Raw genomic sequence first — 16,357 nt, forward strand, 5'->3', positions numbered from 1 at the left:
CACTGGCGGAGGAAGAGGAGTGCGGAGGGAGCGCACCACCCCCGGCAGCACGATCCCAGTGGGGTGCCATCATAGCTGCCCCCACCTGCATTGGATGCCATCCCCCTATGGGTGCCACGCCACGGCACACCCCCAGGATGCACACCACTGGGACACACGCCAGCCCTGCCCCCACCTGCTCTCCGCCCCTCCGCCACTGAGTCTGGGAGCATGCTGGGAGGAGGGGGAGGGCAGGGAAGGCTTGGCTCTGAAGGACCCAACCCTTTTCCAGTTTCAAACAGGCACTAAAGTGGGGGGAGGTGGATAACACCAACCCAAACAGGGAGCAGGCAGAGTAAATTGGGAGGGGTTCTTTTGTTTTGTTTTGTTTTGTTTTGTTTGGAACGTGATGGAGGAGTTTAAGAGCACTGCTCATCTCTGGATGGGTGATTCAACAACACTGGTTCTCCCTCACAACCTAACTTCAGGATTCTTGTTTAAGCCTCAAGAAAGCAGAAGCGATGTATTCTTAGGACCTGAGCGTTGAGCTGAATAACCACCCATTTTAGTTGCCTCTGCATTTATTTATTTTTTAAGGGGGTGGGCTTTTTCCATCGTCATTGGTTGTTGTTTTTTTACAGAGATCTTAGAATCCAGTTTCATGTAAGCCACTTCGTTTGAGGAAGCATCTTACAAATGCATTTTTTTTTAGAAGAGCAGAGGGCATCATGCCAACATTTCAGCTGGCTAGCACAATTTTTAATTAGTCCAACGCAGTTCTCAGTTCCTGGACGTGCAAAGCCCCTGTTATCTGGCTGCCCACGCATCCAGTAACTGAAAAGAAGAGGAAGCATGAATCAATTTAGATGTCCGCTGGCTTCTATGGCATGGAGATGGTGTGGGCTGCAGAAAAAGGTTTTTCTTTGAGCTGGAGGAGTTGAGCAAAGCCACATCCTCTGGCCGGCATGGTCTGGCAACTGTGGCAATGGCTTGCCAGGCACCGCCTTTTCTTCTCCTGAAATGGCCTTTAAGCTGGATTGCACATTGTGCCCTGAGAACATATACATGTTCCAAGACAACACAGTCCTAGCCTTTTACAAACTTCCCTTTCAAATTTGAAATGAATATCTAGGTTTTCTGGAAACCAAACCCAGTGGTGGAACTTGGCATATATCCACCACTGGGTTTGGTTTCCCAAAAAATCATACACACACATATATATATTTTACACACACACACACACACACACACACACACAATGTTGTATAACCCAGACCTTAGAAGAAATTTGTTTAGACTTACGCTTCACGAAACCGATGGTTTGCATCAATCCATGACCAGGCATGACCCCTTTTATACATTCCAATCCAGAAATCATAAGTTGAGCCTTTGAGTTGTGATTCCAAATATAACTGCAGAAGAAAATAATAAAATATTTACTGAAAACAGACAAACAAAAAAGCTATATATATTTTTCTTAAATGTTTTTTGGACAACATCCCTTGCCCAATAAGAAAATAGTTCCTTACAGATATTTAGTGGGGATATAATGTGTGTGTGGGGGGGGGGACACCACAATAGCAGGATTTGCCCTTGCCTTGTGCATATTTCCTTGAAATGTCTGAAAAGAGGCCCCAATGCATACAAAATTCATGGAAGGCTTAGAGGACAGATCAGTCACACCAGAGGACCCCATTTTGCCACCTCCCTCAAGGTCTCAGTAGGTCACATTGCTCTCCTCTGGTTCTGAAGACTCCATCCAGGAGGTTCCAGTGGAAGCATGATCTTTCTCCTGCTGGAGGAGAAAGTACACTAATCAATTACTGATAGATGGGGCCATCTAGGCCAGGATCCTGTTCTCACAATGGCCAGCCATATGCCTGTGAGAAGCCTACAAGAGGACTGAGAGTGCAACAACATTCTCCTCACCTGGGATTCCCAGGAACTGGTACTGGGTGGAATAATACCTCCAACAGTGGAAGCATAATATATTCTTTGTGTCTATTAGCCATTGATATACCTTTCTCCCACAAATTTGTCTAAACTTCTTTTTAGACCATCCAAGTTAGTAGCCATCACGACTTCCAGTGGGAGCAAATTCATTATGTGTTGTGTGAAGTTCTTTTGTCTGGCCTGAATCTTCCAAAGTTTGGCTTTATTGGATGTCCCTAAGTTCTGGCATTATGAGACAAGGAGAAAGACTTTTCTCTACGCTCTTTCTCTACCAGTGTGTGGTGTAGTGGTTAAGAGCGGTGGACTCGTAATCTGGGGAACCGGGTTCGCATCTCCGCTCCTCCACATGCAGCTGCTGGGTGACCTTGGGCCAGTCACACTTCTCTGAAGTCTCTCAGCCCCACTCACCTCACAGAGTGCTTGTTGTGGGGGAGGAAGGGAAAGGAGAATGTTAGCCGCTTTGAGACTCCTTTGTTGTTGTTTAGTTGTTTAGTCGTGTCTGACTCTTCGTGACCCCCTGGACCAGAGAATGCCAGGCACTCCTGTCTTCCACTGCCTCCCGCAGTTTGGTCAGACTCATGCTGGTAGCTTCGCGAACACTATTCAACCACCTCATCCTCTGTCGTCCCCGTCTCCTTGTGCCCTCCATCTTTCCCAACATCAGGGTCTTCTCCAGGGAGTCTTCTCTTCTCATGAGGTGGCCAAAGCATTGGAGCCTCAGCTTCACGATCTGTCTGTCCAGTGAGCACACAGGGCTGATTTCCTTCAGAATGGAGAGGTTTGATCTTCTTGCAGTCCATGGGAGTCTCCTGCAGCACCATAATTCAAAAGCATCAATTCTTCGGCAATCAGCCTTCTTTATGGTCCAGCTCTCACTTCCATACATCACTACTGGGAAAACCATGACTATCTATACGGTCCTTTAGGGTAGTGATAAAGTGGGATATCAAATCCAAACTCTTATTCCTCTTCTACATGAAGCAAAATTGCATACACCTCTTTCATGTGATCCTTCCTCACAGAGTCATTGCTCCACCTGCTTGATTGTTTTGCATGCCCAGCAATATGCTTTTTGAGGTGAGGCAACCAGAACTGTGTGCCAGTATTCCAGCTGCTGTCGCACCATTTCGCCAGTTTCAAGGCGCTCATTTGCAGACATCTGGAGCACCGCTTAGCCATTGCTTTGCTTTTAAGTAAGAAAAATAATTAGATCCTCCTCAGGCCACCACATTGAAAATCAGCCCCACCACACCTCTTCACCTCAACTTTGGGGAGCTGCTTCCCCCCAAAAAAGGTACCTGTGGCGTTTGCCCTCCTAGGTGGGTCATAAGGAAAGGGTTAAATGAGTGTGATGTGATTGGCCAGTGGGAACCCAAGGGGAGGAGTTAGAGTTGGAGTTGTTGGAAAGTCAGTTGGGAGTTGGAGAGGGAAGAGGGAGGATAAGTCTGTGGGTTGGTCGGGTTGTGTGGTGAGGGAGTGAGAGGAACTGTTAGGTGGAGTCAGATAGATAGTTGGGATAATAAGTTTGAAGTTGTTAGGAATGTATAGGTCAGTAAAGAAACCACAATTAAGAAATTGACAAGAAAAATTAACTGAAACCTTAAACTTGTTCATGCTTATAAAAAAAACTTGATTATTTGTTAATGTTAACAACTGCCTGGACTCCGTGTGTACCCGAGAGAAACGGGTTGGTGGCAGCGAAAAGGCAATCACAGTGGTGGCACAGGGATCAATAGACCGTCAAACGACCGGGGACCCTGTGTGATCGCCACAGTACCCCCATCTAGTTTGAACTTTAATTTGTGACTGTCCAAATAAAGTGATATAATCTTCTGTTTTAATGCTGTCAGTCAATGTGTAGCCAGTGGGTGGAGGGTAGAGTTAGCACACTATTGCTTACTGGGGAATGAGTAACTGCTTTGTGACTAGCTCTAGCTCTCCTCCTCCTTAATGGATATTACAGAAAACAACACAAACCCATGGAGTTTCCTCTGGTCAATGTGACTTCTTACTGCTCATGGAGGAGAGGAGCAAGAAGCAGCTGTTATAGGACTTGAAGGCTATGTAGTCATCATACTGTGATGGGTTGTCCCTGCTTTGTGTGTATTCCAGCATCCAACCAACCTCCTCATCTCTACTTTCAACATTAATCATTCCGGAGAAAGGTTTTCCCGCACAATAATCTGCACAGTCTTGCCAAGTTCTGGGTGGTTTAAAGATATCAAACAAGTATAACCTCTTGTTATACACCGTCCAATGTTGCTCAAGCCTTCCCAAAATGTCATCTTTCCATCAAGCCACAAATATGTGAGGAATAAAGAGAGAGAGAGAGAGAGAGAGAGAGAGGATATTCATCAGAAGATAGCTTGAATGTCTCTGCAGAGCTTAAAGCATTATTTATAATGTGAAACAGGTGATATACCAAGACCTTGTTATACAGTGGTACCTCGGGTTACATATGCTTCAGGTTACATACACGTCCGGTTACAGACTCCGCTAACCAAAAATATTACCTCGGGTTAAAAACTTTGCTTCAGGATGAGAACAGAAATCGTGCAGCAGCGGTGCGGCAGCAGCGGGAGGCCCCATTAGCTAAAGTGGTGCTTCAGGTTAAGAACAGTTTCAGGTTAAGAACGGACCTCCGGAATGAATTATGTACTTAACCCGAGGCACCACTGTACTACAAAGTCTCAGTATATTTTATTATATATTATATTAATGAGTTACATTAATGTTTGCAGCAGGAAAGTTTGCAACAGGATTCGATTGTTTATTCTAACCACATTAGCCTATTTTCACCGAGATATATAATTCATTTTCTTCTAAGTTACAGATAGGTAGCCGTGTTGGTCTGCCATAGTCAAAACAAAAAAAAATTCCTTCCAGGTCTTTAAGGTGCTACTGGAAGGAATTTTTTTTTCATTTTCTTCTGTTTCTCTTTTTACATGCGTTGAAAATTTGTTAGCCAGTTTTCTAACAAATCTACACAGACAGGCAAAAGTACCAGACACAGGTTGAGAGGTATGTGTGAGCTCTGCCAGGTCTGCTGTAAAATTAGACCTGTATGTGGCTCATTCATTTTAAAAGCTTTCAGAACGGTTTTTGAGTGTGATATATAAAGAACAGCATTTGAACAGCAGTGGTTGCAGAAGAGATTTCCACTGCTTGGCATCTTGCAGACAGGTTTTTGGAACCAGTTTAAGTTGAGTGGCAGATACAGAGGTTGGCAGCGCCCCTCTAAAGTCAATAACAGGTTTTTGTTTTGTAATGGGCTCTCCCTGCATTATTCAGCATCACAGTCTCAGAGTAACTTACCAATTGCAACTTGCAGTTCCTGATTTTTTTTGTTCTCTTCAGTCAGCCGCAATGATAAATTCGTAGCTACCTTAATTCTGTCAACATCTTAAAAGATTGACAAAATTCAAGTCAGGGAAATCTCAAGCAACTAGCTACAGTCTTATCCTTATTTTGTGTGTGTGTGTTCCAATCCCCACTCAGCTTTGAGGTAGTGGAAGTCAATTACCACCACCCCCTATCACATAAACTCAAACAGCTATGCACATAAAGCTCAAACAGCTCTGTTGATAACAGCATTGGAACAAAATGTATCCAGGCAAAGGCCACAAAGGCACAATAGACGTTAGTAGTAAACAAAGTTAGATAGGGCTGTGTCAGCAAGACTACAGGCGAGTACAGTGGAACCTCATGTTACGTACCACCATCCTCCTTGCGAACGTTGCACCTTCCGCAATATCAACCATCATGGACCCTATGATCATCAAGCAAGGCCTTTGTGGTGGTGCAACCGCCAAGGGCTGCCAGGTTGATGTTATCTTATGCTAGGACCTTTCCACTGGTGGCCCCCTGTTTGTGAGACTGTCTCTGTAATTGTTTTTTGGGAGGAATTTGGAAACATTCCTGTTTACCCAAACATTTAATGGCTGAAGGACATTGTTCCGGGCACCCCTAAGGTCACTGGTAGAGAGAATTTTTTTATTGCTTTAAATGTACTTTTTAAAAGATGTCCTAACTGTAACTGCTTTTAGAGCACTCACCCCACCCAAACATTAAAAAAAGAGTTTCTATGGGTGAATTTGCTGCCCTGGGCTCCATTTGGGATGAGGGACGAGACAGACAGACAGTGTCAGGGACTGGACTGAGGAGGAATGGTGGAGACCTCATCCTCAAACTTTCAGAGAAGAGGAAGACAGTATAGATTTACAATAGTGGTTTGCAGAAGGTCACAGCTCAGAGATAGAGGAGGGGCAAAGCTGGGAAAGAATGGGAGAAGGGGATAGGAAGCAGTGCTGGGGCAGCTGGCTGACATGTTATCACTAGAAAGCATTCCAGACTCCCCTTCTCCCAGAACCCGGAAAGCAGTGAAAGTAGGAGAGCAGAGAGCTAAGAGACAAATGGCCTTAAGCAGCCACTGTAAGGGGGGTGGGGCTGTTGACAAGCGAGAAGGGAAGAGGGGAGGAGATTGAGCAACGCCATTACTCCTAGAGGCTGCCTTTCTAAGCCTCTCTCTGTGAATATTGAATAAAAGACATTGGTAAGAGCTTTTGCTGTGGTTAAACCACAGCAAAAGCTCTTGCCGATCAGAAAGTCGGTGGTTCGAATCGCCGCGATGGGGTGAGCGCCCGTTGCTCGGTCCCTGCTCCTGCCAACCTAGCAGTTTGAAAGAACATCAAAGTGCAAGTAGATAAACAGGTACCGCTCCTGCGGAAAGGTAAACGGCATTTTCGTGCGCTGCTCTGGTTCGCCAGAAGCGGCTTAGTCATGCTGGCCACATGACCTGGAAACTGTACGCCAGCTCCCTCGGCCATTAAAGCGAGATGAGCGCCGCAACCCCAGAGTCGGTCACAACTGGACCTAATGGTCTGGGGTCCCTTTACCTTTACCTTTAAGAGCTTTTGCTGTCTATTTTTCCCTGGATGCCTGTTGTGTGTGTGTGTGTGTCGGGGGGGGGGGTTCGGATTCCCAGATACCTGGCAGAAGACAGTTAAAATAAAAACTTATTCTACCCACCAATATACCACTGCAACCCACCCATCATCCTGTGGTTTCTGTCCCAACAGAGACATACCAGTGGGAATATGCTCTGCTGGGAGAAAATATGATTGGAGGGGCTGAGTGGGGAGGCTCAGCATCCCAGCTGCAACTCGTTGCTTACCTTCCAAACTCTGGAGATCTGGATACTTCCTGCCCATGTAATCTGAAATCTCATTCACTCCTTTGAGAAAGATGGTTCTTTTTCTCATTTCACGGTTAACTAATGGAAAGGTGAGAGGGGGAAATTTATACAAATGTTCTGATACTAGTCATGCCAAGTGGAAGTACAGCTTTGCTTTCACACGCAGAGCATGGGCTATTGTAGATTTCTCCAGCCACACAAGCTGAGACAGGAAGAAGCCTTCACAGCTCGCTTAAGACAGAGCCGTAACTACAAGGGGGGAGGGGGCTAGCCAGGTTTTTCGCATGGGATGAGGCCTCCAGAGGAACGCCATTGAGGCTCCGAGCCTGACTGTGTGCACACAAATGTGCATTGGGTGTGTTTGCCAAATGGAGGTGTTCACCTGGGTGAAATAAATCCTAGTATCGCCCCTGCTTAAACAACAAGCTAAAGATAACAACAAGTTTAAAAAAGGCAATGGGTTTTGCTATGTACTGAGTTGAATAGGATCCAAAATGTGGCAGCCTGATTGGTCCTAGAACAATAGGATTCAGAATGCAGCAGTCTGGTTGGTCCTAGAACAATAGGATCCATGATTAATTTAAAAACACACACACACACACACACAATAGGATCCAGAATGCAGCAGTCCGATTGGTCCGCAGGAGCCACCCAATCCAACTCTAGGTGGAAGTGAATCCGCAACCTGATTGGCCTACAGGAGAATCCTAGAATTAGCCAATCACGTGGAGCCCCTTGTGTAAATAATATATATAAAGCAGACATTTCGGGGGAACTTCAATTCCTCACTACTATGAGCTGAATAAAGAGCATGAAATCAACACTCGAGTATATTTCAGTTTTGTTCACATCGGAGTAACTGTATTGTCCACACCAAGTATTTACGCGGTTATTGAGGGGCAGCAGTGGAGAAAAATTGATTTCAATGGGAAAGTTTTAGCCAGGCCTTTACCTCACCTACTGAAACCAATGAGAGGAAGTGGGCCTCGGCAGAGTTTGGACTGCACCTTCTCTTTTCGAAAGGTTGACAGTGAAGCAGAGAATCAGAGTAAACCTGAAGATTTCCACCGTGCTCCCTGCAAGTGTTACTTACACAAGACGATCATAATAGTTGAGACAACGATGCAGCCCACAAGAACCATCATGGCAGCATATAGAGCGTACGGAGAATAGAGGATTGCTTTTGCCCCAATGAGCCTTTCTTGAAGGACAAGAGAAAAGAAAATGATGCTTCAATCATCCATAGCCAATATCCCACTGCAATCCCAACAAACAAGATTTTCACAGTAACCTGTTCAGCTCGATAAGCAAATCTCCATTTTGAAGGAAGTTGCCTTTGAGTCCAAACTCCATGGAGTGAATATGCAAATAAAGCTCTCCTGAAGGGAGAGTAAGCCGCCTAAGGCCGATGGAGGCTGGCATGAAGGCTGTGGGAGAGACAGACCTCTGCTTCTAGGTCTGTTTGGATCATTTCATATTTTCTAAGGTGCTGAGCCTGTGCTGAACAGCACAAGACATTGTATGAATATCTTTGGATGTATCATTTGGATCTGTTTTATTTTGAAGAGTTCTGCTAGTAAAATTTGAACAATATTTTCATGGGCCTGTGCAATGCTTCATTTCCAAAAGGGGTCATTTTTTCAGACACCCAGTCGCTTCAGACTGCACAATATTAATATCTGCAACATGGATTTCACACAGTGTGTGTCATAGCCAGCAAGAGAGTGGACTCAAACACCAGATTTTTGCTCCTAAGAACATCAGAAGAGCCTGACTGCTGGATGAGACCCAAGGCCCATCTAGTCAAGCATCCTGTTCTCACAGAAGCCAGTCAGATGCACCACAAGCAGGTTGTGAGTACAGTACAGGAGCACTCTCCCCATCTGCCAGGAATGCATTGTGGCTAGTAGGCACCAATAGCCTAATCTGGCATGAATTTGCCTAAGCCCCTCTTAAAGTGTTCTGTGATGGCCTGGGAATCAGATTCAGAGGCTGAACCTGAGGAATCCCAGCCTGCACAGGAGTCCCCGCCTTCAGGACCAGCTGAGCCAGGGCTGGGGCTTGAACCTGAAGGGCCCTCACCTGTGCCGGATCCTCAGGAGCAGACACCAGCTGAATCTGCTCTGGCTCCGAAGGTGATCGAGGACCCATTGCCTGCAGGTGCTCCACTCTCAGCCCCATCAGGGGAAGGTGAGGTTGCCTCTGGGGCAAGTAACCCTCCAGCCTCTCCTGAGCTGCAGAGGCTCAGAGCAGAGAGGCGGAGGGAACTAAGTTCCTGTAGGAGGAGTGCTCGCCTCCAGACCAGGAGTGGCAAGTCACCTGTGGACCAGGGCTGCCCTATGCCTCAGAGGAGATAAAGGCCAGTCAGCCCAGTCCCAGGTTGCGAGAGCAACATTGTTGGTAACCAGTTACTGCCGGCACCCTGTCCTGCTCTTCTGCCAGAGTTCCTGACCTCACCCGGCTCCTTGCCTTGGACCCCACTTCAGCCTTGACAGACAGCCCCCATACCACACCCTCGACCTTGGACTGGACTCTAATCCCCCGGGACCGGCACATTTTCCAAGTTGGTGGCCATCACTCCATCAAAGAATCATAGAATTGTAGAGTTGGGGTTGTCAAGTCCAACCCCTTATAATGCAGGAATGTGCAGTTGTCCCACACGGGGATCAAAACCTGCGACTTTGGCATTATCAGCACCATGCTCTAATCAACTGAGCTATGTGGCAGCAAATTCCACATGTGCTGGGTCCTTCAACCTCTGGGCCCAAACAGCTGGTCAGGCTTTGCTACTCATGCCACCCGTCGCCATCATGAATGGTTCCAGATCCTTCCCATCCACCAACCTCCCTTTCTTCTGCTTTCCTGTCATCCTGTGAACAACAAGCTACTACAGACCCTTAAATGTTGGCTTTTTCCCTGGGGGTGCCTTTGGTCCACTTTTATTCCGTTGGAATAACTTCTTGACTCCACTGAATCTTCTTGGCTGCTTTGCTGTTGCTGCTGGTTTCACATTTCCTGTTGTTTTCGCAGTTGCTGTGTGGGGTGGGGTGGGAAGCAGCAGCAGAAGAATCACACGCACATTTCCATCAATGTACAGCAATGTTCAGTAGATGAATTTTTATTTTTAATTAATTTTAGAGATTTCTCTCGCCCTTTCTGCTAAAGGAGCCCAGAGCAGCACTGTGCTTACTTTGCACTCAAGTGAGTGGGGTGGAATAATTTTAAGTTATGTCAATTATGTAAGTTCCACATTTTCACCGCAACAGACAGGAAGGTGAGTACCGGTAATTTACTTTTTAGCAGATGAGGAATAATAGCATTGGAATGGAAGCAGTGCTGCACGCAACAAGCACTGGCAGAAGAAGAGGAGTGCAGGGGGAGCGCACCGCCCCCGGCAAAGTGACCCTGGTAGGGTGACATCACCTCTGAGCCCCCCACCCACGCTGGGCGCCACGCCTCTGCAGGTGTCATGCCCCACCCCGGGACACATGCCAGCCCCTTCCCCACCTCCTCTCCACCCCCCCGGTGCCGAAGCATGAAGCTCCGCCACTGGCAACAAGTACAGGGAGGAATGGGAAATGGTGCCCTGCTTACTTACTTGGAAGAGCCGTATGGAGGCCCACCACCACCACCACCACCACCACCATGAATGAACTGTGGCCAGAGACAATGAATTCTCCTGAAGAGAAAACAAAAGTCTGAGGCTACCTACCTGCCTCCGCCATTTCATGTGTGTTGATTGTGCTGGTGCCTCATGTCATCTGATCTGCTGAGGGTCTGGTGTTTAAAGAGGAGTCACAGAGCAGTGGCTTCTTCAGCCGCAGCGCTAACATCCCAGACCTGCCTTATTTAAATACATGGCAGGTTGATTGTAGTATTGAGAAGAACATCATCCCCTCCCACCCCACCCACACTTTGCAGGGCCACTTGTGGGGGCAGCTGGTAGGGCAGCTCCCACAAATGGGCAGGTAAATTTATTTATTTTTGTATTAGTGGGACACGGGGTATTAACTATGTATGTATGAATGGACTAGTTATAGTCTCACATTTCTTCTTGTAGATATATCCCTGCTTTAAGCCGTTTACATACTGTGTTCTCTTGTATATCATTTACTACAAAGGTATGCTTTAATGATGCATTCTCAGTTTTTTTTTTAATTTTATTTTTTCTTATTCTACGTGTTAATTCAGTGCAGTTCTGTTACAATAGATCTTGACAGCTTGATGATTAAGAGATTTAGCGACGGCACTTCGGATTGCCTGAGCACTGACCCACTGGTATATCACAAGTGGAGACAATATTTACTGTGTTTGCTAGTTCAAGATGAAACAGATTTGGGAAAGAAACTACTTTTGCCATTTTTATTGACATTTATTGTTTCTTTACAGGTAGTTGCCTTGGTGATATTATCTTGTGTCGATTGCAGTAGCCATTGTATCACCACCCTGTTCGTTTTTTTATTATTTAAAAACATGGCAGCTTGATTGTAGCATTGAAAAGAGCATCATCCATTCCCACCCACACTTTGCAGGGCCACTTGTGGGGGCATCTGGCAGCTCCCCCAAATGGTGGAGCCTTAAAAGTAGGAGAGCAAAGAGCTCAAAGACAGAGGGCACATAGCAGCACTTGTAGAGGTGGTGGTGATGATGATGTTGACGAAGATGAATGAAGAATGAGGAAGTGGGAGAGATGGGGGAGGTTGAGATTCACTCGGGACAATTTCATTATCCAAGAGGCTGGGTTCTATAGCCTCTCTCTGTAAATTTTAAATTAAAAAAGGACAGTAAGAAACCTTCCCTTCCTGGGCAACCAGTCGGGAGCTGCTGACAGCATCCTGACACCCACCCACTCAAGCCTTAGACGTGAGTGTGGAGGCGTGCAGAAGGGAGGACCAAAGGTGGTTGTAGCACCTTGTCCAATGCCCTGCCCCATAGGCTCACATCCAGACCCTTTATTATTTTATTTTACTTTATTTTACAATTTTAATTTTATATTTTAGCCCTTTTCCTTCCTGTTAGAAACAATGGTAGGGAAATAAATGGGATTGATTTATACCAACACTTGGGCAGGCATGCATGAGTTCCTGCTTTGGGAATATGTTGTGTGAATAATAATAATAATTTATTATTTATACCCTACCCATCTGGCTGGGTTTCCCCAGCCACTCTGGATGGCTCCCAACATAAAATTAAAAGCACAATAAAACGCCAAACAAAACTTCCCTAAACAAGAAGGCATTGGATCCTTTGGATCCAAGTCATCTCATGGCCCTCCTCTGACATTAGACCAAACTTTCACCAAACAATGTTCCATTTTTTAGCATTTAGTCATTGGCTCCCAGCCTCTAACATTGCTGGGCTAGGGCTGCAGAGGTTTCCATGGCAGTAGGGGGTGCGGATCTGACATCAGATATCCCTCTCTGTGGTTGGGGCTGTGTCCTTGATTCTGGAGAGAGAGATCTGATGAAGATTATGGCCCCTGTGACGTTCACCATAAGGACCAGGGGACGATAGCCCTAGTTGCCTTTTTCTGAAATTAAAATACCACAATATCATAGCCTTTCCTTGTAGAGACAGTATTGCTTCCAAGTTTCTCTCTGCCTCGGTTTCTTCATGAGTTTCTTTCATCCCCCCAATACCTAGAACCGCTTTCCTTGTGATGTAGAGCCTTCTACATTCTAGGAACACCTCCCACTCAACTTATGCTCTTTCCTGATTGGCTATCTGCCATGCCTAATAGGAATTGCACAGAAAGGATAAACCCAGGGAAAATGTTCATTTCATATCTACTATATTGCTTCCCCCCCAAAAAGAATTGTTACTACAGTTTGCAAAGATGCTGCAAGGAAAGAGCTTTGGCACAAGACAGGAAGAGGAGTGTAAGGGGATCTGTCCTCCACCCCGATGTCAGAGTTCTTCCAATCGGCAGTCTGGAAACTGAGCAGATCTGGCTATCAAAGTTGGGAGTCTCTGAAGCAATTGATCTATGTCTACTATTCAAATAAACATGTTCATGTATTTGCCTCCTCAGAGGTTGGGCTCATTGCAGGATTGCAGCTTTGATATGATGTACTGGGGTGTACTGTAATTCAGCGAGCAATACATTTTGACCTGATAGGCTCTTGCTTTTTAATCTGCATGAACGCATAAGTTGGCTTCTACTGAATATCCTCCTTTCTTTTCTCTTTCTGCTATTCCTGCATCGCTGCCTTGGCCCCAAGACTAGATTGCTGAATTGCTGAAGGACCCACAATGGAAGATGCATAATAGGGCCTTGTACTACTTTTCCAACGAGAAACAATCGTGGGAAGAGTCCAGAAAGCATTGTATTAAGAAAAAAACTTCATTAATTTCTGTCAGCAATGGTGAAGAACAGGTTAGCAGAACACTGGGATGCATAAAAGGCAAAGAAAAAGTCTCACAGGTGGGTTTTTTTTGGGGGGGGGTTGCGCATGAACATTTTATTGCTTCCAACTCTCCTGTGATCAGAAGGTGGAGGAGCACCTTCACAAGGTCTGTGCTCCAATGAAGGGAGCATACTAGAGGTGTACAGAAATAAAAGCAACAACAGACAATTTAGACAAAATATTACACAGATACACATTAAAATGTTACATAAATACAACATTACTAATGAGCTCTTCGTACAGGATGGCAAATATGGTCTAATAGGCATTACTGAAACCTGGTGGGATGAGACTCATGACTGGAATGTAGAAATTGAGGTGAGGGTTATAACATGTTCAGAAGGAACAGAGCAAACAGGGAGAGAGGAGGAGCAACATTATATGTAAAGGATATGTACACTTGTGGCGAGATCCATGACCTGGAGCATAGAAAGCAGGATGAGCGTATATGGGTAAAAAATGTAGGTGAGGGAAAGAACAGTGGCCCTACTATGAGGGGAGAGACTTCATCAGACAAGGCCTCTTTCCACCTGCCTTGCCCCACCCTCCAGTCTCTGCTTCTCATTTTGTATTGTATTATGTTGTGCACTGTGGTTTGCTGTTGTTTTATTGATTGGAGTTTAGAAATTATTTATTGTAACTGTTGTGTGGATTTCTGTTTAATTTTGAAATGCTGATATTTAATATTATTCTATATTGTTTTAATGAATGCTGAATGTTATTTTATTTGCATATTGTATTATGCATATTGTCTTATTAATATAATGTTAGCCACTCTGAGCCTGGCTTTGGCTGGGGAGAGTGGGATACAAATAAAATTTATTTACTTATTTATTTACTGGGGGTGTCTGCTATAGCCCTCCAAGCCAGACAGAGGACTTTGATAATGCCTTCCTAGAGCAGATTACCAAACATTCAAAAAGGAGAGAGATAGTAGTCATGGGAGACTTCAACTACCCTGATATCTGTTGGAATTCAAACTCTTTCAAGAATGGAAGGTCCAACAAATTCCTCCGTTGCCTCACTGACAATTTCATTTCTCAGAAGGTGGAATATGCAACAAGGGAATCATCTCTCTCAGACCTGGTCATCTCCAAAAGGGAGGAACTGATGGACAAAGTGGAAGTACTGAAGTGTGGGTCAAAGAGTGGAAAGTAGACCCACTTGCACCTTGTTGGAGAGGACCATGCACAGTTCTGCTGACATCACAAAGAACTGTTAAGGTTGCGGGAGTGCTGCTATGAATTCACCATACACGTGTTAAGAGGTCTGAAGGCCTTTTCAAGTCCATCAACGTATATAATGTCTTGTTTGGTTATTTACTCCATAGGCAACTGAAGTGTCATGGGGCCTTGGAAGACAAGTCCACCTTGTTCATTCAGAGATCTATAGTGTGTTATGGAAAGAGTTCTGAAAGAAAGTGTGGCTATGATTTTCATAGAATAATGCTCTTTCTTTCTTTCTTTCTTTCTTTCTTTCTTTCTTTCTTTCTTTCTTTCTCCCTCCCTCCCTCCCTCCCTCCCTCCCTCCCTCCCTCCCTCCCTCCCTCTCTCTGGAAATGAATGTTAAAAGAGAAAGGAACAGGGGAATGCGAGATAGTAGTAATTTGCTTTGATTCAGCGATAAAACAGTTTTAATTTATTAGCAAACAAATGATCCCAGAATCAATCCTAGACGTACTTTAGGCTGGAAATTACTTTTGTCACAAAGCCTGTAATGGTCTTACTCAGCATTTTAAAAATAAAATCTCAATCTATATATATATATTGCAGACTTTTCTGGGGGGGGGATGTGTTGTATATTAATGCTTATATAACAGATGGCTCCCTGTGGAGCTCAGAAATCACTGCTTAAGACCTCAGGGTCTACCAGAGTCACCTGCAACTCAATGATCAAAGCAGCACCAGATGTCTGCATCTATGTGCCATATTAATTCCCTACAGTTCCTGAGAGTGATGGTATATTGTGAGCATTGTGTGACACTAAGCAGGCATCTAGACTGGTGCTAATGCTTCCCACAACCAAATAACCCTGACCGAGTAAGAGGCTCATCAGAGGCTACTTTGCTCCAGGTCCCTCTAAGCTGCACCTGGCTGTGTTCACCATACCTGCGCCTCCCCTGGGCTTTGCATGCTTCTTCTGACATGCACACATGGGCATTTGGTCCTTGAATCCTCAAAATAGGAGATGACCAAGGCTGGGTTGAAAACTGTGCCAGGGGCCCCGTCAAAGTAGTACCCCTTCACCTTACACTGGTGAGGAGCACAAGGTCATATCCACACCAATAGCGGTTTAGTCTTGCTGGCCACATGACCCAGAAAGCTGGCTGTGGACAAACGCTAGTTCCCTCAGCCTGAAAAGCAAGATGAGTGCCACACCCCATAGTCACCTTTGACTGGCCTTAACTGTCCAGAGGTCCTTTACCTTTACCTTCTACCTAAACTACAGTTCCTCAGATCCTTTGGGGAAAAGGAATGTGCTTTGAATGCATGGTATGGATGTGACCAAAATGTCGTCTCCTAGTAACTTGAGAGGCACCCTAAATATGCCTAAGGGAGTTTCTCCAAATTCCTGCTTCACTTAATCAGAAACCGAGAGAGATTTCTTCTCACCAGTGGTTCCAGACCCACCAGCTGCCTGCTTTCTAATAATTAAAAGGTATTGCTGTTCTGAAGTGGTCAGCAAAGAACAGCCATCAATCTCTCATTGGGAAGCCCTGTTCTGTGACATCACTATTGCCCTTTTTGTGTAACTTGTACTGTACAGTGGTACCTCAGGTTAAGCACTTAATTCGTTCTGGAGGTCCGTTCTTAACCTGAAACTA

General features: G+C 45.3%; 1 protein-coding gene across 3 annotated transcripts; it reads right to left on the minus strand.

Moving 5' to 3' along the window:
• Positions 1-542: 542 nt before the first annotated feature.
• LOC309378057 (uncharacterized protein) lies at positions 543-12,798 on the minus strand. Of its 3 annotated transcripts, none has more exons than XM_081925847.1 (9): positions 12,690-12,798; positions 10,839-10,965; positions 10,022-10,159; positions 8,220-8,327; positions 7,106-7,204; positions 5,248-5,334; positions 4,057-4,217; positions 1,282-1,391; positions 543-813 (listed from the first exon to the last, which is right to left on the minus strand). In XM_081925847.1, exons 2-9 carry the CDS (start codon positions 10,849-10,851, stop codon positions 639-641), a joined length of 891 nt encoding a protein of 296 aa, XP_081781973.1. In that variant the 5' UTR covers positions 10,852-10,965; positions 12,690-12,798; the 3' UTR covers positions 543-638. The 3 variants fall into 3 exon arrangements, with proteins under 3 accessions (XP_081781973.1, XP_081781972.1, XP_081781971.1); XM_081925846.1 differs by having other exon boundaries at positions 10,839-10,966; positions 12,672-12,792; XM_081925845.1 differs by having other exon boundaries at positions 10,839-10,970; positions 12,672-12,784.
• Positions 12,799-16,357: the final 3,559 nt, after the last annotated feature.

This window comes from Podarcis melisellensis (genome assembly GCF_964234715.1).
Source record: "Podarcis melisellensis genome assembly, chromosome: 9".
NCBI classification, from domain to species: Eukaryota; Metazoa; Chordata; class Lepidosauria; order Squamata; family Lacertidae; genus Podarcis; species Podarcis melisellensis.

Excerpts from the sequence above, each read along its gene's own strand:
- LOC309378057 (XM_081925847.1), bottom strand. Across the intron at positions 7,205-8,219 it reads AACTATTATGATCGTCTTGT|TTAACCGTGAAATGAGAAAA; the intron begins GTAAGTAACACT and ends CCTTTCCATTAG. Across the intron at positions 4,218-5,247 it reads GGAACTGCAAGTTGCAATTG|ATGACATTTTGGGAAGGCTT; the intron begins GTAAGTTACTCT and ends CTTGATGGAAAG.